The 26,936-nt window shown below is 44.7% G+C and overlaps 7 protein-coding genes across 7 annotated transcripts; 1 reads left to right on the forward strand and 6 right to left on the reverse strand. All coding sequences in view use genetic code 12, as the record gives it.

Moving 5' to 3' along the window:
• Positions 1-1,393: 1,393 nt before the first annotated feature.
• LODBEIA_P53230 (uncharacterized protein) lies at positions 1,394-2,905 on the forward strand (the record flags this gene model as incomplete). Its single annotated transcript, XM_066975643.1, has 1 exon — positions 1,394-2,905. One exon carries the CDS (start codon positions 1,394-1,396, stop codon positions 2,903-2,905), a length of 1,512 nt encoding a protein of 503 aa, XP_066832261.1.
• A 148-nt stretch (positions 2,906-3,053) lies between these two features.
• Positions 3,054-6,254, reverse strand: LODBEIA_P53240 (uncharacterized protein; the record flags this gene model as incomplete). Its single annotated transcript, XM_066975644.1, has 1 exon — positions 3,054-6,254. One exon carries the CDS (start codon positions 6,252-6,254, stop codon positions 3,054-3,056), a length of 3,201 nt encoding a protein of 1,066 aa, XP_066832262.1.
• Positions 6,255-6,614: 360 nt separating this feature from the next.
• Positions 6,615-8,765, reverse strand: LODBEIA_P53250 (uncharacterized protein; the record flags this gene model as incomplete). The annotated part of the gene is made up of 1 exon (XM_066975645.1): positions 6,615-8,765. One exon carries the CDS (start codon positions 8,763-8,765, stop codon positions 6,615-6,617), a length of 2,151 nt encoding a protein of 716 aa, XP_066832263.1.
• A 1,535-nt stretch (positions 8,766-10,300) lies between these two features.
• Positions 10,301-12,601, reverse strand: LODBEIA_P53260 (uncharacterized protein; the record flags this gene model as incomplete). The annotated part of the gene is made up of 1 exon (XM_066975646.1): positions 10,301-12,601. One exon carries the CDS (start codon positions 12,599-12,601, stop codon positions 10,301-10,303), a length of 2,301 nt encoding a protein of 766 aa, XP_066832264.1.
• Positions 12,602-15,032: 2,431 nt separating this feature from the next.
• On the reverse strand, positions 15,033-17,378 carry LODBEIA_P53270 (uncharacterized protein; the record flags this gene model as incomplete). Its single annotated transcript, XM_066975647.1, has 1 exon — positions 15,033-17,378. One exon carries the CDS (start codon positions 17,376-17,378, stop codon positions 15,033-15,035), a length of 2,346 nt encoding a protein of 781 aa, XP_066832265.1.
• A 1,538-nt stretch (positions 17,379-18,916) lies between these two features.
• LODBEIA_P53280 (uncharacterized protein) lies at positions 18,917-21,208 on the reverse strand (the record flags this gene model as incomplete). The annotated part of the gene is made up of 1 exon (XM_066975648.1): positions 18,917-21,208. One exon carries the CDS (start codon positions 21,206-21,208, stop codon positions 18,917-18,919), a length of 2,292 nt encoding a protein of 763 aa, XP_066832266.1.
• Positions 21,209-22,798: 1,590 nt separating this feature from the next.
• On the reverse strand, positions 22,799-25,648 carry LODBEIA_P53290 (uncharacterized protein; the record flags this gene model as incomplete). Its single annotated transcript, XM_066975649.1, has 1 exon — positions 22,799-25,648. One exon carries the CDS (start codon positions 25,646-25,648, stop codon positions 22,799-22,801), a length of 2,850 nt encoding a protein of 949 aa, XP_066832267.1.
• Between the last annotated feature and the right edge of the window lie 1,288 nt (positions 25,649-26,936).

Below are 26,936 nucleotides of genomic sequence, written 5' to 3' on the forward strand. Positions count from 1 at the left end.
CAAAAAAAAAAAAAAAAAAGACAGATATAACCACAGCATCGCTGAGACCAACTGCGCTACCATTAACGGTTGTAAATCCAAGAGTACACGAATGAGTTTCACCAAAAGATGCCAAAAGGCTGAACGGGAAACTGGCCAATCTCAGCGACGATGATGATGACGATGGCGACGGCAATGACGGACAAAGCTAACTGAGCATATCAGCTTGGTATTGACAAGGGCTTTCGCTTTTGTTGTATAATTTTCCAGCGTGTTCGGGCTGCTTCATTTTTGTTGCAAGAAATTTGTTTTTGCTCCTGGTTCTTGCGCAAGTCGACCACGAGGTTTGAACAAAGACGATCCATGTGGCCCAACGTCGGAGCCTTCGAAAGCATGATGGAGAGGACACGCGTCGTTCAACAAGTGGTCAAGTGTGAAATCATTAGTGGCTGCAGCTAAAGAGTATACAACCACCTGCCGTGTGTCAAGCTAAAAGCTCTCTTGCTCGAAGGGCAAGTGTCGTGTCGTGTCGTGACCTGCTCTATTCGCGACAATCACGTGACTGTCCATCGTTTCGTGTCGATTCCCAAAACGGAAAGAAAGAGCGAAACAAGAAAAGGGTTAGCCTAAGCGACCATCACAGTCAAGCAGCCCTCACGGCTCGGAGGTGAACGATGCACACTACAAAAGCATGTATCCTTCAAAATGACAAAGGCCTTTTCCTGTCGTAGTTTTTGAATCATCCTCACCACTCGTTTGCGAGAAAACTTCTCAGCCTCCGGGAGCTTTCTGACGTGGTGGAACGTATGCACGTGCAAGGTTTTGCTTCCACCGAGACCCACGCAACGAAAGCAACGATAAGCGAAAGTGTAACATCTGGGCCTACCAAATATACCCTGGCTGGCCAAACCCTCAGCTGTCTTTTGCATATGTATATGGGGACATGTCGTTACTATGGGGCCGGAGAAAAGAGACACGGAGTAACATTTCTCTACGTAGTCCACGACGGGAACTTCCTTCTTGAAAAGTGGCATCACGTGACCTCTGCTGCACCTTCGCTTGTCATTACCCGTTTTGCCAATTTGACGTATTACATTCGGTGGCAGCAGAGCACATCAAAAAGAGTTAGCCATAGCGAGCGTCATCATTTTGCAACTAGTGCCTTATCTCCCGTCATCTTCCTCTTCCTCTTCCTCTTCTCCTTCCTTTGAGGAACTACAATAGCTCCCCCCATTAGAGCCCATCTTGGGCGGGCATCTAGCTCTGAGTAGTATTTGGGCGGCTCAGTGATGTATAAATATATATTGCCACTTTTTCCTAAACTTCTTCCACTTCTTTTACTTCTTCTTCTCCCTAGACTCTCACAGTTTTCATCTATTCACTTTTTCCTCAAGCAAACCTTATACCCTAGGCAATGTCAGTACGGCTTTTAACGTCTTCTGCTAAATTATCAAGACCATTTCTTGTTCCGAGAACAGCAGCAAGGGCCGCTGCCCTTGCTGCTCGTGTGACCCAGGCAAGGTTTCACGATACTCCCCATAAATCAACCATAGTTTCACCCTCAACCTCAACTCCACCTCCAGTAGGACAAGAAAACCAAGTTTCATTTACTCAACCGCAAGCTGGTGAAGAAGCAGATCAACCTAGGCAAGTTCTGCCCCATGCCTACCTCAAATCATTCACCAATATGGAATTGGTTGGGTTTTTCACCATGGGTCTCTGCACATTGAACAAGGCCGTCTTGACTGCCTGTATAAAATTGTTTCCCTATCTTCCCTTGCCACTAATAAAGACTCTAATCTATAGAATTTACTGTTCTGGCGAAACACCGGCGGATATCATCAAGACTGCTGCAAGATTGAACGAACGTGGCATCAAAAATGTCATGATGTCACTCACCATAGAAGCTTGTGAAGATAATCCCAACATCGACCCAGACTACATCATTGACCAAACCAATTTGTCAATAAATGAAGCACTTGTTCCTCACATGGTGAAGATGATTGAAGAAGCTGGCAGAGACAAGATCAACGATATTCCCCCGGGCTACATTGCCTTAAAACCCACGGGATTTGTCAAGAATGCAGCTCATGTCTTGGCCAACTACAACAATGGCGAAGAAGAAGCATTTGCGCACTTGCTTTCCAAAGCTGAAAGAGCTTGTCAAGCCGTTTACGACGCTAACCAAAAGTTGTCCCACCAGTATCCCGAAAGAATTGCCCCATTTGTGGTTGCCGTTGTCGATGCTGAAAAATTTGATTTACAACCGGGTGTTTACGAATTGCAACGTCAGTTGTATCAAAAATTCAACAAGCTCAACCAACCGGTTAATGTTGTAGGCACTTTACAAATGTACCTCACTGACAGTTGCTCCTTGTTAACATTTGAAGAAAAATTGGCCAAATTGAACAACTATAGGTTGGGGTTGAAGTTGGTTCGTGGTGCCTACATTCACTCAGAAAAGAATAGACTGGTTGTCATTCATAAGACCAAGGAAGATACTGATAACAACTACAACGCTGGTATCAGTTATTGTATTGACTCCATTTTAGAGCAAAATTCCAATGCAAATGCAAATGAATCAACAATTGGCCACTTGGTTGTTGCAAGTCACAATGCTGATTCTCTAAGATTAGCCTCTTCAAAAGTCTACAACAACACAACCGCTCAAAACAAGAACAAAAACAATGTTGTATTGGGCCAGTTGTTGGGTATGGCTGATGATGTAACCTACGACCTCATCAAGAACCACAAGATCAACAATGTTATCAAATATGTTCCATGGGGCCCACCATTGGAGACTAAGCAATATCTTCTAAGAAGATTGGAGGAAAACGGTGATGCTGTGAAAAGCGGCAACGGTTGGCCTTTGGTGAAGGCAACTTTTGCAACTTTAATGGGTAGAGTTTTTAAAATCTCAACTTGAGTCCTCATCATGTTGAATTATAGATGAATAAACACAATTAATAAATAACGAACTTAATGAAAAAAATCTTTATCTTTTTTTAACAAAACGTATACCAGTGAAAAACCCATCTATTCAAAAAAAAGTTGTCCCGTCTTTCTCTTACTTGTCATAGATACAAAGTAATTGTATTGTTTGGGTCCCAGATGTGTCTACTTATAACGCACTGAACTACCCATTCCCAATTGATAACCTTTGCCTCAAACTTTTGATGTTTACCCGAGTTTATTCTCCCTGGACCAGCTGGTGCTACATTAACCTTCTCAAACACTTCGCTGGCAAGGCCATCGCCATCATCGTCGTAAATCAAGACTTTTTCTCCATTACCACGAGACATGCGGCAGACCCGCTCGATATCTTGTCTAGAACTACACTCGTTCCAAGACTTGACTCCAAAAGCATGGAAAATGAATTTGCATGTATCCAACTCGATGAAACTTCGTCTACTCTTCAGCCCTAAAATGACAAGGTTATAACCCTTCAAAAGCTCAGCATTATTTTCCAACTGAGCCACTAGAGCTGCATGGTTGTTGAAATTGACTCTAAACTGGTAAACGTCAAGACTTTTCAAACTATTATTCATATGGGCCGAGATTCCAGCAGGTAACAAATAAACACACCAGTCGTTTATGCACAGCGGGTCATCGATGACAGCATCAATATACGCGTCTGAAAGAACGGGCCAGCCGAGGGCCAAAGCCTTTAAATATTTCGAACTGCGACAGTAATTGTTTGACAATAAGCACCCAAAGCGCACATCAGGAACCATTGATAAGTGGTTGGAAACAAGATGCAATCCCCCACCTTTGTCTCTTTTCTCCTGGTAGCTGATAATGTCGTCGAAATTCGAATCCAAATACAAACCTCCATTAAGCTCGATCTTTTGTTTAAGCTTGTCCTTTGTCTCTTCGTCGACATTCGTGACGCAAAACAATCTTCCCGCGAAGAGCGGAGACGTGCCAACAGCCGATTTCTTTGGCGAGGGACTCAACTTTGGCAACTCGTTTTCGCTGTAAAGTCTCTTGGACAGTTTTGTGTTGGCTGTCGGCGTCAAAGGTTGCGCAGGCTCCAACGTAGAATGACGGCTGGGGCAGCGGTCAGCTATCGAGGAATTAGCACGCAGTATCAACCCAACATCTTTTAAATTCAACTTGAACTTTTCTTGATGCATCATCCAGTCCTTTAATTCCATATGACACTCGGCTAGTGGCACGGTGAGTTCCTCAGCAGGTGCATTGGCCTTGTGCGAGCGTTTGGTTACATGAACCGTGCTGTAACCGCGTAGACAACTGATTGAATTTAAAGATTCGCTTCCACATGAAAGTCCCGTCACAATACACTTGAACCTCTTCAGCTTTATATTCACGGTATCGCCAATCCTCAAATCAAGCGGGTGGAGGTCCTCATTCTTGATGGTGTATGAACCTTCAAGAAAATCCACAATCAGACTCTCACTATACCTCGAAATCAATCTCCCGGCAAACATCTTTAAATTGTACATAGCCCAGACAGTATCCCTGTGGAGGATATCTTTGCGAGTGAGAGTATTCGATTTTTCCTCTCTTAGCACATTGGAGTTGGGGGAACTTGCGTGATCATCAGTAGCACCTGAAATGTCTTCTGCCCCCGACTGCGATTCAGGAACTTTGTGCACTCGCTGTCGCCTTGCCGTAGCCGGTGAACTATCATTAGCGGATGTTTCATCGAAGCCAGGCACATCTTCATCTTTGTCGCACAGTGTCTGCGCTAGTGCTGGCGAGCTTGGCGGTAATCTTAATGGTTGAACGTATTCGTCTGGCAGCAGATTATTCTTGATGCTTTCAACCTCCGGAGGCTGCCTCCGCCTCTGCCTCTGTCCGTTCCCGTTCAGATTCAAGTTCAAATTCAAGTTCAAGTTCAGGTCGTGGTCAGTCACCACCAGAGGATGCAATGGTCTTTTCGAGGGAGACGAGGAAGACGAGGAAGACGACGACGACGATGACAACAGAATGAATACGTTATCAAATGGTGAAGCAAACACCAACGGCACTGGACGGCTTTTCAAATCGGGAGCCGGCGTGAAATAATCCATTTTCTTCTTTTCCTTTGTTTCCTGGTGCTCGTGCTCGCGCTCCTCCTCGTCTACCTCCTCAGTCATTCTAGCGTTGGCCGTGCGATTTCGTTTCACTCTCACAGGACTCCTAGAAAGTCTTCTCTTGCGGTAAGCCACTAGACTGTCGGGATACTGGCTAAAGTCCTGATCCACCGGAACATCGGTTTCTTCTTCTTCCTGTTCTTCCTCCTGTTCCTCTTCATCTACCTCCTTTTCGTGGGTCAAATCTCGTTCGTCATCTGTTTGCACTTCAACCACCCGGTGAGAATTTTGACTGTGTGTCGGTACAATCTCATCCTGGGTGTTTATCACTTGTCTATAGGACTTTAGTCTGCAAATTTCCGGGGAAGAACCCGCCGCCTGGGAAGAGCCAGTGTTGTAAGTTAAGTCGGTATCAGCATCGGGCTGAGTTTTTTCCACGTCTGCCCCACCTGCACCGGCGATTTCCCCCAGTTGCGTAGGAATGTCTACAACCTCTTGCGCTGCCGGCAGGCTTTGGGCTTTCTGACTCAGAGTATCCAAGGACAACGCACTTGCGGCTTTACGTCTTTTCAAAATGGGCTGAGTATCTTGTAAATCAGGTTGCCCTCTTGGTACCAAGTGTCGGTCAGACGACTCGGGTAGTCGTCGCCTCGAGATGATTTGTGTTTCAGCCAATTCTTCATTATTTTTGAGAGAATACAGGGAGCCTCTTATCAAAAAACTGTCCCCGCCAATCAACTCAAACTGTGTCACGTTTCTTGTTTTGATCACTTGGGTCTCAGGTAACAGGTCCCCATTCCCTGTCCCATTTTCAAGTAATACCAGTCCCACCTCTTCCTCCTCCTCCTCTTCCTCCTCCTCCTCTTCCTCCTCTTCTTCTTCTTCCTCCCCTAAGCTAATTGGTTCCGACTCACTGTACTGGTCAATTTGAGTTGAATTGCATTGAATATGCAATGAGGTGATATCAAGCTCCAGATCCGCGACACTGGAGTCTCCAGGTTGGTCCAGATCTTTAAAGATTTCTCTTGTTGCAGCCCTCTCACACAGTTCATCCTCTTTCAGGACACCCAAGTGGTCATGAGGTTCCCAACGAGTCTGTCGTGAAAGATTCCCGCCGAAATCTTCAGAGCCTAAATTTAAGCTGATCTCGAGGTTTGTGTGCTCACCAAAATGGTCCTCGTCACGAGTCGCAGTGGGGTTTTGACTCGACGCATCTGCTTGAATATCTGCAACCATTTATGGCTGCATTCCGTTGGACTTTTGGATATAGAAAGCCAAGGGCAAAAGGGTTCCAGAAGTTATCAAGAAGGAGGGTTGGAAATTGCGCGTTGTGAGGGATCATCAACTTTTTGGCGGAAATTCCGCCACGGCTGATCCAACAGCTACTACGGCGAGAAATACCACCACAACCACTAATACTACTGCTTGCTGTCCAGTACATCTCACCATGACAGACTTGATAATCGTAAAATTAAAGAATTAATACATATACACTCATACACAATTGAGTTGTTGGGAGAACAAAACTCTAGCACCCTGCTCGGCTTCTTTTTTCCTCGTTTTCTCTTCTTTTCATTGCCTTATCTCATAAAAACATCACTTCAATTGGTTCAAGAGCGACTTGAGATTATCGCTCTCTTCCATGTGGTTTGAATCGCCGTAGTAGCCGCCGCTGCCGTTATTGGAACTTGATAAAGGGATCGGGGGGAGTGACGAAGGCACAGCTGGTAACGATGCAGGAACAGATGACTTTGGATACAGCCTCAGTATCATCCCCACCGGGGTATAACCTTTGCTCACAACAAACACGGCAAATAGTCCAATCCTCAAATCTCTCTTGTGACTCTTGATAACGGTTCCCAAATGAGCATCTCTGAAATCAATGGGCATGATGTAGGAGTCTTTCACAAATTCGGGTTTGCCACTCAATACACCAACTTTGTTTTCTTTTATGAAGTAATTACATAGTCTATCATAGTTACGAGCATAATTTGAGCTATCGAGTCCGGATACTACTTCGTCGTCGTCTCCTTCTTTTTCTTCTTCCGGCTGAATCTGAACAAAATACAAGTTCCTCGTAGATATGACCTGCTCTAAATACTTGTCGCACCGCGATCTTTCGAGTCGTCCCCTTATGGTGTATTTGTGGTCTTTCATTATATCTTTAGCGGTTGCCCGGGAGAAATCAAAGTGTTCCTTGTCATCGGTTGAGGAGTAGAATTTTCCAACAGCTTTAAAGTGGGCATAGTCTGGAAAAGTCATCGAGCCATGCCAAACGTCGACTGGTTCAAATTTAGACTGGTCTGTATATCCAGCGCCGGTGACAGCGCCAGTGCCCGTGCTAGCACCAGTAGCATTTCCGGCCAATATTGCATGCAAGCTTTGCGCATCAGGGGATCTGCGTTGGTCTACGTCACTTAGGGACTCCGTTGACCTTACAGCGTTGTCCTCGTGATCATCTCCGTATTTCCCGTTGTTATTGTAGTCGTTGTTGTAGTCGTCATTGTCGCCGTTTTTTTCTTGCTCTTTTTCCTCCTTCTCCTTGGCTTTGTTGTTGTTCAGATAGACACGATTTGCCTCCCGTGGTTGTTGTTCATGCCCATCGCCAAGATCGCTATGCTCATCGTCGCTCTCTAGTCTTGGGTTTGTGTTGTTATAAGCACTCTGCTCGCCCGGCGTGGACAATACCACTTGCGCTGGACTAGCCCCACCTTCGGAGAATCGACGATGGTCAACGGCTCTAGCTCCAATGCTTTCGTCCATTTGGTAGTATTCTTCATTTTCATTTTCTTTGATAACGTCTCCCTTGTGCGTCCTTCTCACAATCTGGGTCTGGTCGTTTTCCTTCAAGACAATATTTCTGATATTTTGCTTGTTCTGCTCTTCGATTCTCTTAATATCCTGGTTAATCTCCTCGGGGGTCTTCTTAACCAAATCTTCCAACGTTAGAGTTCCGGCAAAGATTTCGTCTGTAAATTGCTTCTTCAACACAAACAATATTCGGCGTCCTTCTCCGACGTATGCCTTTCCCGGGTATTCTCTTTGTATTATATCTTCTATCTCCAAAGCCAAGTCGGTGGCCTTTTTCGTTTTTTCCTCCTCGCCAATCTCAGCACCATTGGCGCTTGGATAGCTCTTTTTGAAAAAATTGTAGAACGCCTTGGCCGTGCTTACCCTTGTTGGGTTTTTCAAGGCCTCTATTGGATTAACAACTTTCTCCACCAAAGCGATTGCCTCTGCCGACTCCTGTTGAACTTTCTGCGATTTTTTCACCCGTTCAGTGCTCGTCGGAGTTGGTCTTTTCCGTTTCAACGCCAATCTTGGACTTCCCGAGCACACGTCACATTCGTATTTTTCAGCAAGACTGGTTTTCTTCAAGCCCATGCACTTGATATGTTGCCATGTGTTGCATTTTTCACACTGAACCATATCTCCGTGAGGATCAGAATCTGCGTCGTAGTTCTCAGTAGTGGTTCCACAAGGACCGCATCGTATCTCCCCGTCATCGGAATCAACAAACTCCTCCTCCTCCTCCTCGACATCATTATTGTCATTATTATCACTATCTTCCTTCGCTTTTGCCTCTGCCTTTGCCTTACTTGTTCCCGTTCCTTCCTCTTTCTTTTGGGTCTTTTTCGCCTTCAATCTCTGGTAAACATCTTCCTCTTCCTCTTCTTCCACTTTCTCGCGATGTGAGTGGACCCCCTTGTTACTTCTCGACGACCTTCTTATCTCGATCTCGGGCATCCTTTCTTCCTTTTCCAAAAGCAACGTCTCGTTAGAGCAAAATTCGAGCAGTGTCAGAGAACGTGATCAAGTACTTTGGTGATGGTTACAATAGAGCACTCTTGAGCACCGAGGTGAAAAAAAAAGCAAAAAAACAACAAAAAAAAGGCAGTTGATGAACTTCCTCTTGATCTGCAAATTGTAACCTTCGACTTGTTCTCTAGACTGACTGACTAACTGATTGACTGGCTTGTATCTGGTCTTACGAATAAACAGGGAGTTCAAGTGGTGCTGTGAGTGTCTGCTTGTGTCTGTCATGGGAGAAAAAACTTTCGTTTCTTTGCACACGACTTTTACCATTTTGGCGGCGCTACCAAGTGAGTATTTCTACCCCAGTCATCATGGCGATGAGGAGGAGACCCATCATCAACGGGCCCCGACGTGTTAGATTACTTATGCTATAAGAGCAAGTTATGCTATATGGGAATGGTTTAAAGTACCCGCTGATAAAGGGCAAGTTGCAGAGGTTGTCGTTCATCGAGTCTTTCTCCGAAGTTTATACGTCTACTTCCCTATCTACATCTACATCGCTCCATGCCAACCCAGATGTCCCCGTAATAGTCGAAAAAGGCACATTCCTTCTCCGTAAAAGTGATGATCTTGCCCTCCAAGATATTGTCACCCAGCAGTTTCTGCTTCTTGGTAATGCCGCCAACGCTCAGAGAGGCACACCAAAGATACCCGCGGCAATACTCCCCATTGCTAACCCATGGACGAGTGGGCTCGTCACTTTGATTTGGCCTGCTCTTTAACCGCTTATCAAATGGCGGGATTACGGCGTGCCTAATCTTCAAAGGTTTGTAATAGTATTCCTTAAACTCTGGTGTATGAGTAGGAAATCAAAGCAGATTTTATAATGAGGTCATATCGGCTCTTCTCTTTTCCTTTTCCTCCTTTCTTCTTCCCCATTCCCTTATTCTCCCTCCTCTTCCCATTCTCCTTGCTTCTTGGTCAGGAGTTCAATATCTTTATTTCATGAATGCAAGCACTCACTACAAATGCTACTGAAAAGGCGAGAAACGTTTTGACTTATAGACAACTCTTCTTCGCACCCGTAAAGAACGTGGCTCTTGGAAAGACTGGTCAAAATAACGTTCACAAGAAAAACTTTCCCACGACGCACTTGCTGGGATGAATTTTGCAAAGGAGACCCTCGTGTAGGATCGTTGGGGCCAGTCGCGAAAAAGGCATCTGGTCCCATGACACAAATCCGGCAACAACCGAAACTAACCGCTCCGAGTCTCGGCGCTCCTCTCCAACTGAGATTTATGGTCCCATGCATTCATTCATTCCCAAGATGCCTCTCTCTTGGCTATTATCTTGAGTGTAGATTGCCTACGAACTGAGAACTAGTATAGCCTTGCTCTGCATACCTCTCCCACCTTGTTTTCCCATTTTCTTTCTTTTTTTTTTTTTGTTTCTGTTTATCAAAACAATTCATCAATTATCATCACTTGTTAAAAAACTTTCTATAAAATATATCTATTTCCAGTGCTCTATTCCATTCCGACCCAAATGTCACCGTAATAATCAAATAAAGCTCGTTCTTTCTCGTTAAACGTCACCACGGTACCTTCCATGGTGTTTTCGGCCCCGGTATCTTTGTTGGTGATGCCTCCTATACTCAGGTAAGCACACCATAGGTAGCCCTTGCAGTAGCCTTTTTCCAAAAGCCAGCCATGCGAAGGTTCATCGTTCAAGTTGGGCCTGTTTTTGATCTCGGGATCAAATGGCGGAATAATCGCGTGGGTGATTTTCAATGGGTTGTAGTAATACTCTCTAAATGCAGCAGCTGTGATATCGAGGAATTTGAGTCTGCGCCCCAACTTGCTCTCCTTCTCAAAGTCAACCTTGTCGGCTTGATGGCAGTACCGGAATCCAGAGTTGATCCAAAGCAACGTGTGGTTGTCTTCTTCACTGATGTGCCCCGGATGTGGCGAACAAAGTTCCTTAGAATGGTGAAGTGTTCTATCTGGTCTTCTTCTATCGCTCGGGTTGGTCATTTCGCCAATGGCCGCGGCACCATGCGCGTTGAAATGGTAATCTTCATCTCCATTGAATGCAAATCCAAACCAAAACAACTCCTTGTCTCCCCAGGATCTGGAGCTGATTGGCTTGAAGAAATTAATGTGAACAATCATGAGCACGGAATTGAAATGTCTTTGTCTGTCAATCAAAACAACCCCAGATTCCATAGTATGGAAAAGGTTTTGGAAAAAGTTTTCTCTAAACGAGTGGTTGGTCATGGGGTTGATGTCAAACATGACTTTGTCAACAGGGGACTGGGATATCCGTTTGAATTGCTCGGCAAAAGCACCGTCAGTCTTTTGGTAATAAGCGCGGTCTTTGAAGAAAAATGTCCCAGTTTCTTGATAGCCTTTCATCTCAAAAAAGGACTCGGGGTCTTGCATGAGCGCAGTATCGGCGTCGACCAACATAAACTCATCAAAAGAGTTGAACAACGTAGCCAATAATTTACTAGCGTAGCCAGTAAATTTGCCCTTGAAATTGGGGCCAATGACGCTGGCAACGTTGACAAACCACACTTCTTGCTTGGGCAAACCATCGGACTTTGGATCAAGATAATCCTGTGGAAAATACTCGGACACTCCATGGAAGGACTGAGGCAAGTAGGAAAAGCTTTCTCTCGCAGCGGTAACAATTTTTCTCTTGGACTCCTCCCCAAGATTGTCGAAATAGACAATCTGGATTGGCAACTTGTTGTTCAATGCACGCAAGAGGCGGACAAAGTTGGCCGTGTAGTCGGCATGTTTGTCGGCAATGGTCAACACTATCCCCTTGCCGTTGCAATTGTTTTTGAAATTTTTGAAAAAACTGGTTGATTGAGTAGACTTGGTTGCTCTAGTTCTTTTCGGTGGCTGCGAGTTGTCGCGGAGAATCTCTCTAAAGTTGGGGATCTCGTGGTGAATTTGACCGGTCCACCTTTCAAAAACTGGAAGCTCAAGCGATAACCACGGGTAAATTCTGTGGTCGAGACTGGGCAACCTCATCCCATTTGTCACCAACATCTCGCGCGTGGTTTGTCGGAACGGCGTGACTGTACTTTTTAGAGTTTCGTCGCCGTCAATCAAATCCTTCTGCTCGGCTACAAATGCACCGATTCTTTTCTCTTGGACAGGATCGTCATCGGTGACGTAGCACTTGTTGTACAACCGAAACAAGGTCAACTCATCAACGATTCTTTGCTCGTTATTCTCCTCTTCCTGCTTTTTATAAAACTCCCTTTTGAAATCGGCAAACTTCTTATCGTAATTATCAACCTTTTTGCCGCTGTTTTCCGTGTCAAAAAGAGCTTGCAACATGGCGGAGTTTGTATTCTGGAACTCCTCGAATTTCTTGCCAAAGTCCACCTCGTAGTTGGCATTGGGGTCAAACACCCAATTGTGATTTTTCAAAAAGACGTTTCTAAAGTACAAATCGCATCTTTGGTTGAAATCGAGATTGCGAACCACCGACTCGATGGCATGGTTTTTGAAGATGTCGTGGTAAACCGAGGACGGCCTGTCGACCTCCTTGTATGCATTGTAGTTCTTTTGAAGGCGCTTGTAAATGTGGCTGTTTTTATAGTCAAAGTCAGGGGCAGTCTCTGCAGCAGCTGCATCGGTATCAACGGGAGGCTCATCGTACATGTTGTAGATTGAATGAGGCACCTCATTGGAAAGCACCGACCGGTAGTGGAAATGGTACCAGCCAAGTGCACCAACCACCCATAGTGAGAGCACCGCGTAAAAAGTGCAGATTCTTCCCTTTGATTTAGACCGGTTGATTTTCAACATTATCGTGCAAATGTTGGTAGTAGTCGAATGGATTCTGGTGTTATGCTATCTATAAATGGCCCCCGTCTTGCCCCGGAAATGAGGAGTTGCAAATATGTATGAAATATGGATCAACGAAAGGAGTTGCAGACAAGGCTGTGATCTCCCCCCCCCCAAAAAAAAAAAACACACGAAATAAAAAAAAGGAGAATGGAAAGGAAGGGAAAGCTGGATAAGCGAAAGGTATTTGAAGTTGTGCCGACAAAGTCAGGAAGCGACCGCCCTGTGATGGTGATGAAGTAGGTGGGGCAAGTGACGGTTATTTATGGGCTTCATAAGTTCACCTGAAAATACACTCTGTCTCCCACACTTTCTCGCTATCTCATCAACAAAAGGGGTCTTCCACCTCCCATCGCCACTATCCAGATACGAAGCAAAAGGGCAAATGTGAGTTATACCTTCCAACAAGCTGGTGCCGTTTAGGCTGAGACACATGGCACCCAATAAAGAGGCATCTCCTTTGTGATAGTAACATGGAACTCTCGTTCTAGTTGACCTGGTTTTGAGCCGTTCCGCCCTCGCAACAATCGAGTTGCTCCATGTGTAACTGACTAAAAATATAAGAAAACACACACATATAGACACAGAGTTCATAATGTGTGGCATTTTGCTGAGTTGGCCGATGAAGGAGACTTGTAGCACGTTGTTTTTTTGTTTTTTTTTGAAGCAGCCTACCGACCAAGTTGCCGATCAGCATGAAAAAACACTCTCATCGCAGATAAATTAAACCGTGCCGTGGGTAGTTGGGTATAATCTTGCAAATCAAATCGACAACTCTATCACATGATGGGGAAGGAAAAAAGGTGTCTCCAACGAGACTCCTTTAGGCTCCTTTAGTCAGTTTAAAAATGACGGATAGACCTGAAGTAGCCAGAGATTTGAAGTTTCTTGGCCAACTCGCTTATGGCTGCTTAACGACAACAGCAGCAGCAAACGCAGCAGGCATGAAAATTTTAAGGCGTTCCTGCTTTGCTTGCAATTTCCGGAACAATGCAAAATTAGTAGGACGACCCAGGAGTATCATTGGATATGGAACAATGTCATAGAAAAGCAAAGTTTCCCCTTGAAGCTGTCTTTTTCCTGCTCTGCTTCTTGGCCCCCTTGATCAACCCGCTCGTGTGTAGATATGTAGCAAGCTACTAGCAAAACCGTTGCGAGCAGTTGCGAGCAGCTGCGAGGCGGATTGTGAGAGAGGTGGCTTCATGGGCCTGCCGAGGTGTGGTCCGTGTCCATACTGCCGGTGGCTTTCTCTTGCAGTGCAGGCTGGTTGATTCAGGAGGAGAGAAAAATGCATCAAATGTTAACGGCTGGCAGTTTCTGCCACCGTGGGGAAGGTGAGGTGTCGATTATCTCGTGATAATCCACACCTGGTGGCCACGGCACAACGAAACACCACCCACCATGCACCATGCGCCATGTACCGTACGCCATATGTAGAGAGAGATAGAGATGGCGCGGTGGGTATCTCATGCATCAGTTAAATTAGATGCCTACATGTGACCAGGCCTAATTACTTTTCACACGGGCTCCTCTTTTCATTCATCTTTGATTGTTCTGATATGAGCAATCCTCCACAGCTGGACCAACGCTATCATGCAACGGCAATCTCAGGAACAGCTTTGCGCCAATCAAACCTCTGTTCCCCTGAAAATTTGCTCTTGTTCTTGTTCCACTTAAGGTTAGTCTGTATGTTGTCTAATTCCCTATCCGTGTCCGCTATTCCATGAGCAGAGCCTATGGCAGACGCAAATTGGAGCGCAGAAGTAAGTCTATCATGTCAGTTTCGGATGCAACCTGGAATTCAATTGTTTCATAACTGGTGGGAGATGCAACTCAAGAGAAAAAGGAAAGATAGAATAACTTACATCTTTGGCCTCCTCTTCTCTCGAGGTGATAGTGACGTCCATTGCCATTGACTCAGGAGGGATGGTTCTAAAGCACAGACAGATTCTTTTCTACTATTTCTTTAAAGGATGCAAGGAGGGCCGTGGGGGGTTCTGCGGATTTGGGGGAAAGTGCTAGGTGCCTCGTTTCTCCTGTAGATGAAGATTTGCACAACAGCTATGATTTTAAAAAAAAGACAGAGCCGTGGAGGTGTTAACCAAGAAGCCACATTCATGTGGACAGATTAATCTTGCTGCTAGCACCAAAAACCATTATCTACAGAAATCAGTGTGTGTTGTGTCAACGATATGCTCTTGGAAATGGCGGGTTTTGACCACAGTGCCTTACTAGACAATAAATATGTAGGTGATGTCTCCCTAGACCCAAACTCAACACCACAAGCCCCATGGTGTAGACGGGTCTTTATTATCAAGTCCCTCTTTTCAGATATACATCACCTCCAATTTATTTATTATCACTAGTCTATAAATTATCCTTCTCATTTGTCCTACTCCATGCCAATCCAAATGTCACCATAGTAATCAAAAAATGCCCTTTCCTTCTCCGAGTATGTGATAAGCGTCCCTTCCACGGTATTTTCCTTTGCAGTATTCTTGTCAGTAAGCCCGCCAATGCTCAGGTAAGCGCACCACATGTACCGCTCGCAGTAGTCGTGATCCAACAGCCACCCGAGCAAAGGCTCATCGCTTTCATTATACATAAACGTCAACTCCTCGCCTCTTGGTGGAACAATTGCATTCTTGATTCGCAATGGGTTATAGTAGTACTCCTTAAACGCAGCAGCGGTACCATCGAGAAACTTGAGCTTATGACCTTTCCTGCTTTCCTTCTCGTAATCAACCTTGTCGGCTTGATGGCAGTATCGGAATCCAGAGTTGATCCAAAGCAACGTGTGGTTGTCTTCTTCACTGATGTGCCCGGGATGTGGCGAACAAAGTTCCTTAGAGTGGTGAAGTGTACCATCTGGTCTCTTCCTATCGCTTGGAAGTGTTACCTCACCTATAGCGGCAGCGCCATGCTTGTTGAAATGGTAGTTTTCGTCGCCATTAAAGGCAAGCCCAAGCCAGTACAACTCCTTGTCGCCCCACGATTTTGCTCTAATTATGCTTAAAAAGTTGAGGTGTACAACCATGAGGATGGAGTTGAAATGCTGTTGTCTGTTGAATAAAACAACCCCGGACTCCATCTGATGATAAAGGTCTTGAAAGAAATCTCCGTGAAAAGTATGGTTGGTCATTAAATCAACGTCAAACATGATTTTATCCACAGAAGACTGCGCTACGCGCTTGAACAATTTGCTCTCGTTGGGGTCCCTCTTTTGAAGAACAGCTCTGTCCTTGAAGAAAAAAGTGCCCGTGTCCTTGTACCCTTGCAACTGGAAAAAGGACTCGGGACTATGCAAAAGCGCAGTGTCAGCGTCAACCAACATAAACTCGTTGAAAGAGTTAAACAACGTCGCCAATAGCTTATTAGCATACCCGCTAAACTTGCCCCTATAATGTTTATCGATTGAAGTGGCTGCATTGACAAACCAGATTTCTTGCTTGGGCAAGCCATTTGGCGTAGAATCGAGATAGTCCTTGGGCAAGTACGGCGACACTTTTTCAAACGATTGAGGGAGATACGAGAAATTTTCTCTAGCTGCTGTGACAATTTTCCTCTTGGAGTCATCGTTGAGGTTATCAAAGTAGACAATTTGAATGGGGAGTGAGTTTTTCAACGCACGCAAAAGGCGAATCAAGTTTGCCGCGTAATCGACATGCTTGTCTGCAAACGACATCACGATCCCCTTCCCATTGCACTCGCTCTTGAACCTTTTGAAAAAGGCCGTTGATTGCGACGACTCGTATTTTGCCTGATCAATGATGACCGGTGGCTGCAACCTGTCTCCAAGTATTTCTCTCATATTGGGAACATGGTGATAGATTTCGCCGGTCCATCTCTCATAAAGCGGAAGATCAAACGATAGCCAAGGATAGATTCTGTTATCCAAGTTGGGCAAAGTGTCGCCGTTAATCACTAATTTTTCAGGCATGGTTGCTTTAAAAAGTCTAACCCTACTTTTCAAATCCAGGTCCCCGTTAATCAATGCTCTTTGCTCGGCAATGAATGCCTCTGTTCTTTTCTTTTGCACGGGATCATTGTTGGTAACATAGCACTTGTTGTATAGCCGGAAAACCGCCAACTCGTCAACAACTTTTTGCTCAATCTCATCCTCTTTTAGTTCTTGATACACCTGCTTTTTGAACTCGGCAAATTTTTCCTCGTAATTCTCAATTGTGCCATCACCATTGTTATTATTACTTGCCTCGTCAAAGAGGACTTTTAACTTGGCAGCATTTTTCAGCAGAAAATCATCAAATTTCCTGCCAAAATCGATATCGAAATTGGCATTGGGGTTAAAAGCCCAATTGTGGTTCTTAGCGAAAATGTTCCTGAAATATAAATCGCACCGTTGCGAGAAATCGAGACTTGCCAACACGGACTCGACGGCGTGGTTCTTGAAAATGTTGTCATAAACCGATGAGTGCTTATCGACTTCTTTCGAGGCATTGTAAAGCTCTCGAAAGCGAATGTACACCAGGTTGTTCTTAAAGTCGCTTTCTATAAACGGATCCACCGCTTGAGATTGCCGCGCGAGCTGGAACTCTGTGTCATGAATATCGTAGATTGAATGCGGGCTCTTGCTTGAACCTATCGACTGGTAGTTGTTGTGGTTGTTGTAGTAGTAGTAGTAGTGGTACCAAAAAAGCGAACCAATCACCCATAGTAGGAGCAAAGAATAGTATGTGCTAACTCTACTCTTGGATTTATTTCGCATGATTTTGAACATATTTTTTATCTTTCTTCGTGGTGCGGTTGAAACTTTTATTTTGTTCAAAGGGCTCTCCCTAGTCTGAAACGGTCAAACGAGCTTTGAACAAGAATAACGGATAATGGAGTATACAGTCTGTTACAACGTGAATGAATAAAAGTCATGATAATCACAAACAAGTCCCCAATTGCTATTCGCAGTAATAGTAGGAGTAGTAGGAGTAGCCTTCCTACGGCCAACTTTGTTGGAAACCCTCTTCATCACAACTGGTTATGAACCTCCGATGATGGGCACTCCTTATTTAACTCTTTTTTTTTTTCAAAGCCTTGCGCCGGCTTAGGCGAGGCGCATTTGACTATCTCGAAAACAAAAGTGAACTTGACGGACCTGACGAAACCCACCGCATGCGGAGGCTCATGGCACTTTAGCATATGTCATCAATAACCAGCTCCTTTATTTTCACCGCACTTGGTGCTCAACATGTAACTGACCCCCCAAAAGAATGAAAAAAATCGAATATGAAAACCTGGCTATTGGACAATAGAATCTCTCTTGATGAATATCAGTTGCTTAGGAAAATCACATTGTTACCATTGCTCTCTGTAGATGTATTTTTTTGACGATTTCCTGTGGCAAATAGCATGTACGGCAAGATAGACACCGTCGAGCGCTTAAACAGCAGAAGTTATAACAAAAGTTACAACAACAACAACAACAGCAACAACAACCGGGGCATCTTCCATTTGTGGCTGCACGATTCCTTCTGCTTCTCCTTGCAGGGTTTTTTCTTGACAAGTCAGTTTTCTTAGGCGATTTATGGACGGAAGAATTCTTCAAAATCAGGGTTTCCTCTAAGCAGCTTGGCCCATGTGGTTAGTTAATTGGTTAGTTAGCTAGTTGAACGCTTCGGACGCTTGGAAACACAACTAAAATCAAGGAGGCAAAAAGCTATTGTCTTTCTAAACGTTTGAAACAACTCTGATCAGCAAGGCTCCTACTGCCATCACCAATCCAGTCGATCGGCTGTTTTCAACACTGCTGCATCATTCTCCACCTGATTAGTTCCTAACTGGGGAAGCTATGTCGAAGAGAGCCCATGTTCTCACATCCGCCCTATTTTTCCTCATCCATCCATCTTTGGGGTTGAATAGAGCTAGATGCCACCAGGGACCTACTTTCTGTTGTTTTTTTTTTGGCTGCCTCAAGGCACCCGAAGCAAACAGAGTGGAGGGCACCAGACTTGCAAATTCGGCAAAATTACAAACCGCTCCTCCTCAACCCAGTCCCTATTGTCAATGTGGATCCCACCACATGATTCACACGTATTCTTTTGCAGGTGCCTATTGAATCTGGTGGGGACTCCACAGCATCAAGAACCTGGATCAAAGGTTGCTTCTTTTTTTTTTTTTCCTTTTTGCAACCAAAGTCTTTAAGCACGTTGCGATAACGTCGAAATTTTACATCACAGCGGGACCTCCTCCAAGACTGTTCACAAGGAAAAGGGCAACTCATAATCGTCACAGTTTGTTCTCATTAGTCTATCTCTAGTCCTACATCTATTCAACGCCGATCCAGATGTCGCCATAATAGTCGAAAAATGCCTGCTCTTTCTCGGTATAAGTAATCAACAACCCCTCCATCGTGTTCTCTGCACCAGTGTCTATATCGGTGATGCCGCCAATGCTCAGGTAAGCACACCACATGTACTCCTTGCAATACTCGCGTTCAACTGCCCACCCAAGTGAAGGCTCGTCGTTTTTATTCTCCATATTCTGCAACCGTTCCCCTCGTGGAGGCACGACGGCATGTTTGATTCGCAATGGACTATGGTAGTATTCCTTGAATGCAGCCGCGGTGCTATCGAGGAACTTGAGTTTACGGCCAAGTTTACTCTCGACATCGTAATTAATTATATCTGCTTGATGGCAGTACCGGAAACCAGAATTGATCCAAAGCAACGTGTGGTTATCTTCTTCGCTGATGTGGCCCGGGTGTGGTGAACACAACTCTTGCGAGCGATGATGTGTGCCATCGGGTCTTTTCCGATCGCTCGGATTAGTAACTTCACCTATAGCGGCCGCCCCGTGCGAGTTGAAATGGTAATTTTCGTCGCCATTGAATGCGAATCCTAACCAATACAATTCTTTATCTCCCCACGATTTCTTTCGTATTATGCTTAGGAAGTTGATATGAACAACCATGAGGATGGAGTTGAAATGCTGTTGTCTATTGAATAAAACAACCCCAGACTCCATCTGGTGGTACAAGTCTTGGAAAAAGTTTCCGTTAAAAGTACGATTTGTCATTGGATCAATGTCAAACATGATTTTATCCACAGCAGACTGCGATATCCGTTTGAACATTCTGCTGTCGTTCTCGTTTCGTCGTTGCAAGATGGACCGATCTTTGAAGAAAAAAGTGCCTGTTTCTTTGTACCCTTGCAACTGGAAAAAGGACTCGGGACTATGCAAAAGCGCAGTGTCAGCGTCAACCAACATAAACTCGTTGAAAGAGTTAAACAACGTCGCCAATAGCTTATTAGCATACCCGCCAAACTTGTCCTTAAAGTTTGGATTGATTGAAGTGGCTGTATTGACAAACCAGACTTCTTGCTTGGGCAAGCCCTTTGATGTTGGATCAAGGTAGTCCTTGGGCAAGTACTGCGATATTTTATCAAACGATTGAGGGAGATACGAGAAATTTTCTCTAGCTGCTGTGACAATTTTCCTCTTGGAGTCATCGTTGAGATTGTCGAAATAGACAATTTGAATGGGGAGTGTGTTTTTCAACGCACGCAAGAGGCGAATCAAGTTTACCGCGGTATCAGTGTGTTGGTTTGCAAACGACAACACGATCCCCTTCCCATTGCACTGGCTCTTGAACCTTTTGAAAAAAGCCGTTGATTGTGCAGACTTGGATGAACCACTTTTAGGTGGTTGCGATTTATCCTTGAGAATTTGACTGAAATCGGGAATGTCGCGGTAGATCTGACCAGTCCATCTTTCGTAGACAGGGAGATCAAATGACAACCAAGGATAGATTCTGTGGTCCAAGTTTGGTAAAGTATTGCCATTGGTGACCAATTGCTCCTTTTTCGTTTGCTCAAAGGGGACAACTTTGCTCTTCAATTCCGCGTCATCATTGATCAAAAGTTTCTGCTCTGAAATGAAAGCATCTGTTTTCCTATTTTGGAGTGGATCATTGTCGGTGACATAGCACTTGTTGTATAGCCGGAAAACCGCCAATTCGTTAACAACCCGCTGTTCCACCTCCGCTTGCTTCAACTCTTGAAACGCCTGTTTTTTAAACTCGGAGAATTTCCCTTTGTAATCTTCAACACTCCTACCCTCATTGGCCTTGTCAAACGCCGCTTGCAACTTGGCCGCGTTATTGGACTGGTAACGCTCAAACTCCTTTCCAAGTCCAACTTCGAAATTCTGATTGGGGTTAAATACCCAATTGTGGTTCTTGATGAAGACATTTCTAAAAAACAAATTGCATCGTTGTCGAAAGTCAAGGTTACCAATTACAGATTCAAACTCGTGATTTTGGAAAATGTCGTCATAAATCGACGAGTAGCGAAGACCAACTTCTTCGCTCGAGTTGTACGCTTCTTTTAAGCGTAAATACATCAGGTTGTTTGTAAACTCATTACCATCCACCGCTAGATTAAGCACTTTTGAGAGTTCAAATTCGGGATCGTTGGTGTCATAGATCGAATGCGGTATCTTTGCCGATGCAGCTGATCCGTAGTAGTAGCGATACCAACCAATTGCACATACTACCCAAACCAGGAGTAACGAATAGTACGTGCAAACTCTTGCTTTGGATTTGCCTCGTGCAACCATCGTGTTTTTTATTTTTCTATGAATGCGATGGACCAGTCGATTATCAAGGCAAAGTGAAAAAAAAAACGGCTCTGTGGACTGGACTAGCTGGAGGATCGGGTTTGGTGAAATATTTTCAATGGTTATTATTTTGACAACAACAACATTTTATTAATTTAAAAATAAAATTGAGGATCTTCTTCACGATGATACGTAAGTTATGAGCCATTCCACTAAGATAAGCGACCCTGCAAACCGTCTAGCAGGTTAGGACGAAGTACATGTTAATTGAGACGCCGATTCTAATCACAATCGGCAATTCACAATTCACCTTTTTTTTTTTGTCTTCACCAACGCTCTTGATGTTGTCTTTTTTTTTGCCTATAAGGGAGGGGGGGCATAGGAGGAGGGTGGCTGTGGTGTCGGCATCACCAGCCAAACTTTCACTTTGGAGTTGGTGCTGCCGTTACTTGTTGCATGTTGGTTGCTTCTTGGTTGCTTCTTGGTGCTTGTTTTCTTTTTCCAAAAAAAAACCCTCTTGGTATCAAACGTGCCGATCTGTTTTGACGATTGAAAAGTTCGTCTTTGACGAGTCTTGCTGGCCCTCTCGTATTAGTAGCATTCGTGGCTGTATATTGGAACAAGTGTGGTTGCAACTCAGCTGATAAAGAAAGAAAGATACAACAAGGTGTATAGGTGTAATCCCGATGGCGCTACTTTTGGTAGGACTCTTAATGCCCGCGGCTGGAGAGAGGTTTGTTCCAGTGGGTTTCAACTGCCTTACCTTTCCTTTCCCACACCTGTAGATAAATTTGATCCAGACGATGTTGCGGATCTTATCTATTCACAATCCAGGTGTATTCAAGTGCTAAACTACTTGTGGAAAAAGCATCGGCATGGGAGTTAAACCAGTAGTTCTAGTGGGCTTTGCTTCTTCAACCGTTTTCTTTTTTTTTAGCATTGGATGCAATTGCTAGGATGTTAGTTTAGGTTGGAGTACTTCGGATCTCTATAATGTGAGGTACTTGGATCACTAGGAACCCCGTGATAAAAAGGTCAGATTTCCACATTCTCAGGTGAAACCTGGCGGAGTATACAAAGAGGCCCGTCGTTCTATTCGCACAATTGGCGATGCGTGTCTTCAAGAAGTCGCGTAAGCCTTCCTTACCACGAGAATATCCACGTTCAAAAAAGAAAGATTGAACTGTCGCCTGAAGACGACAAGCTGGGTACGAGTGCAAGAACGGTGGCTATTACTGGGAAGTGTTTTGAACTTTCCTGTGTATTTTTCAATCCTTTTTCCGTATCTGTGCTTCGGCGGTTTTCCTAACACCTGCCTCTCCAAATAGTGTCAGACATATTCACCGCTTGTCATACGACCAAAAAAAAAGCCCACGCTGAAGATACCATCCAAAGCCATGAGAGGTATCTGCTCAGAGAGAGGCAAGACCAGCGCTTATGAAAACTAAATAAAATCACCTTAAAATTTCCGTCCCCAAAGTATAACCAGAACTAACAAAAACTAGCCTAAACAAAATCTAATATAAAAGAAAGGAACAAAAATGAAAAAAAAAAAAGAAAAGAAAAGACTGAACCCGGTACAACTCAAACTTAATACTTCCTCTGTCTTTTATCGTGAGGATAATGCTTTGGTTGATGGTGGTGGTGGTGGTGGTGTTGGTGTTGGTGGTTTGCATGATGAGTGTAGAGCACCGACTTGTTTCTAAACGCACCAAGAGGCACTCTCCTCTTTTGATTATTGAAATCTCGCCAAATCTGGGCATCATTTTCGTCATGATTATCCAAATCACTAACATTGAGCAACTCGTCTAATCCCAACACCAGATCGTCAGAAACTGCCGGCTGCGGAGAATGATAGTTGTTCAACACGCTTTTCCTTAATGCGCCAACTTGAGATTTGGGTGCTAAAACTGGTGAATACAGCAGGCTACTGGGATCAAGAGAAGAATCCTCATTCCCACGCAAGGAAAGCGCGGTCTCTGAGGAGGAAGCTCCAGCTCCCGCCCGGGTTCCTGTGCCGGCTCCAGCTCCAGCTCCAGCTCCAGCTCCAGCTCCAGCTCTTGGAGTGGATGACGAGTTATCCGAGTAACCAAACCTTGGGTCACGGGTTTTGCTGGGCTCCAATGACCGAGTACTCATGCCATCGATTATGCCAAAAGGTTTGCTATCAATGGTGACCCACGAGCCCAAAACCGGCGGCCTATAGTCGGCGGTCTTTGACGACAACACTTCTGTGGCTCTCTTGGACCCGACATTTGCCAAAGTCGACGATACGGGGAGACTTTCATCGACATCGGTTGACTCACTACTGTCGTATCCGCGATCCTCGTCATTTTCAAACTCGTTCGAAGTTCGATAGTGGGGGAAAGGTGAGCTGGGATTGGCAATATTGGTGTGTTTTCTTTTCTTGTTCTTGGTCTTACCGCTGTTCTTGGAGTTGGTGCTGGTGCTAATGCTGGTGTTCATGTTGATGTTGGTGCTGAATGTCTTGTCATTGTCGATTTGGTCAAATAAATCCTCAACGGCTGGTTTAGAAGACTGCCACTTGGACTCGGAACGTTGGTTCTCGGTATCGCTCGACGAATCGCCATCGGAACTGAAAAAATAATTCCACAAATAGGACTCGTCGTCTTCGTCGCTATTGTGCAGCAACTTTCTATTCTTTTTGACAGCCTTGCTTTTGCCCTCGGTGGCCGCCTCCCCCGGCTCTTCATCAAACAAGGGTATGTCAAAGTCGACAAAGTCAACGTAGTCGTCTTCGTCATAGTCGCTGGGGCTAGGAGAACTGCTCTCGTATTGCACAATCGGTTTACTCTTGTCTTCGCCAATTCCCTTGAACGAGTTGGCAATCTTCTTGGAAGTGAAGTACTTGCCTTCATCTAGAGTGAACTCGTCGTCTTCATCCTCGTCCTCGTCTTCTTCAAACTCGTCGAATCCATTGTTTTCAAACTCATTCACCAAGTATTTCTCCTCCTCTTTTAAAAAGGGGTCATTTTCGTCATCGTCGTCTCCAGCATCGGCAGTGGCAGAGTCCTCTCCTCCTGACGAGATGACGGACTGGTCTCCTCTCCCATTGTCAAGGTGGTTCTCCTCACTTTGAAGAATGACGGCCCCTGACGACGACGGCATGTTTGGCAAGAATTCATCAACGTCGTTTTCAGCTTGCAATGTAGCAAGAAGCTCATTGTCGTCAATCTCGTAGTCGTCGTCGGAATTGTCATTGATTTTGGGCACATTGAGCAAATTCGAGTCGAGGTCGAAATCAAAGTGACCCTCGAAATTTGCCGTCGACGGAGAGTAATCAACTTCAACACCCATATCTTCTTCTTCCTTTTGCTCTTCTTCTTTTACTACTGCTGCTACTGCTGCTGCAGGTAGTGACAGTGATGGATTGGCGACTTTTGCATCCTCTTTTTCATCTTCGTCGTCGCTGCTATTAAACTCAAAAGCGAAATTCAACTCTGGCAAAACCGCATCCGATCTTCTCCTTCCAAATTTAGCGTCGCTCTTTCGACGCTTTACCTCGGATTTCCTTCGTTCTTTCTTTTCTGGTGCTGGTTTCTCTTGTTCGGGTTCTTCGCTCAGACGAGCATGTAGCCCCTTCGCCGCTTTCAACGCCTGCGCTTTCTGTTGAGCTTGAAGTTTTACAAAGTCGATGTCCGAATCCTCATCTGAAGAACTGTATATTCCTTCGTCTGAGTCATCGTCATCGTCATCGTCATCACTTTCGTTAGTTTCAAACCGTTTAGTGATTTTACCTTTCTCCATGAGAGAACGAAGCTCGGCAAGATGAGTTTTTTCATCATCATCGTCGTCGTCGTCGTCGTCCGAATCATTGTCATTGTCGCCGTCGCCTTCGTCATCGTCATCATGAGCGTCTTTGTTGGCACCATTTCTCATGGCATCTTCAATGAGCTCCTCTACTTCGACTTCATCTTCGTCATCTTCAGACGAAATAGTGAAAACATCTTCATGTCTCCAGTCCACAGTTTTCCGAGGGATTTCTTTCCTTCCATAACTTTTGGATTTTTTACCAACGCCTTTGCGTCCTACTAACAACTTCGACCTGGCCAATTTGCTGTTGTTGTTTTTACTTCTCTTTTTGAATTCGAACTTCTCGTCATCTGAAAAAGCTGTCAAGGACGATTCTGAACCTGAACTTGTTCCAGCAGCTTTAGTCAACGGCCGAGCAATTTCCAAATGTTTCATGGTTGTGTCTGAGTCACCATCCTCATCATTATCGTCGCCCGATGACGAGTTTCCCGAGGAAGACGAGGTAGTTGAGTTTGCTATACTAAATTTGCGTCTCTTGTACGCCTTTAAATTCTTCCCACCAAGCTGAGGCCGCGGTCCATTTTGGAAAGACGGCCCGCTGAAACTAGATCGAATCTCGCCGCTGCGCGGGGAATGAGATCCAAACGATGTAGGGCTCTTCGCCATTTTCTTCTTCAAAAAAAAAAAAACCTGACTAATTTGGAGAGTTGAAATTGTCCTTGAATATATTTTTATACTGTTTCTTCTTCCCTTCTGCTACTGCCTTATATTATGAAATGGTTTGTAAAATGTGTAAATATGAATAATGACAAGATGGAATTTCGAAGCTTGTTCATAATATAGAATAATCGATTAAAAGCGACCAAATGTTTGACTAGTTGCTGGGCAAAAAAATATCCGGAAAAAAAAGGCAGACTTTTAATGGCAGTGGGGCTAGTCTATATAGCAACTATATAGAGTCTGTCGTGGAAAGGGGTTGGGAAGAAGGGGTTGTTGTTTTGTTTGGTCCTGAGTAGGTTTGATTCTTGCAATAAAAATTGAATCCTTTTTTATTTCCTCGTATCTCAATTTTCCAACTTGTAGTGATATTGAAGGCGAACAATTTTCCAAGCAGCAACAGTGGCAGCTCCGAACAATTGCAACGAATAGAAGAATAAACAAGTCCTCTGGAATCAGATAAATCTCGCGCTTTTGACTTGATCAAGGGGCAAGCAAGGCAGACGGGGGTGTATTTGTAGGCTGATGGAAGAAAGAGTCCGAGTGTAGGGCTCTTCTCTTCGTCTTTTTTTTTATATATTTTTCTGCACTCGTCTCTTGTGCATTTGGTAGCGGGGTGGGAGGGAGATGCTACATTGTTTCAAAGGTGAGGATGAGCCATCTTTTATGAGAGGTTGAATGGGGAGATTTGCGAGGCAGAGTGGCAGTGTAGTGGGGGGAGAGGTAGGGGAATTAGGGGGAAGGATAGGGAGACAGCCGGGGGTAGAAGCTGCAGTGTGAGACGGTTTTGGAGTAATTTAGGCAAACTGGCATCATATTTGGTGAAATTTTTACGTTTAACGAACCAGTTAATACACCGAGATTAATCGAGTGATGGAAACTGGACCGGAAAAGTTCTCCCCCCCCTGAGGCAACACATCGTGATGCTACACTCCAAGCCCATCTTCCCCTACGCTTTCGCTCCATTTTTTTACTTCCGATTTGTGGAAATAAAAATACGCCTTATGCTGGTGTAGTATTTCCCCACATTTTTTGCCAGCTTGCACTTGGCAATGGCGATGAAAAAGTCTCTCTAGTTTGATGTTCCATTCTAGCAGCATCGCCATCGCCATCTTGCGGTATATTCAGGGGAGAAAGTGGCGGAAAGTCGCATAATAATTCACCCCCATTGCATGTCCCTATAAGATCCACAGTCAGGCTGCGAACTACCGGAAATTTTTCACTTCCTCCACACAAA

Source organism: Lodderomyces beijingensis (genome assembly GCF_963989305.1).
Source record: "Lodderomyces beijingensis strain CBS 14171 genome assembly, chromosome: 7".
Taxonomy (NCBI): Eukaryota; Fungi; Ascomycota; class Pichiomycetes; order Serinales; family Debaryomycetaceae; genus Lodderomyces; species Lodderomyces beijingensis.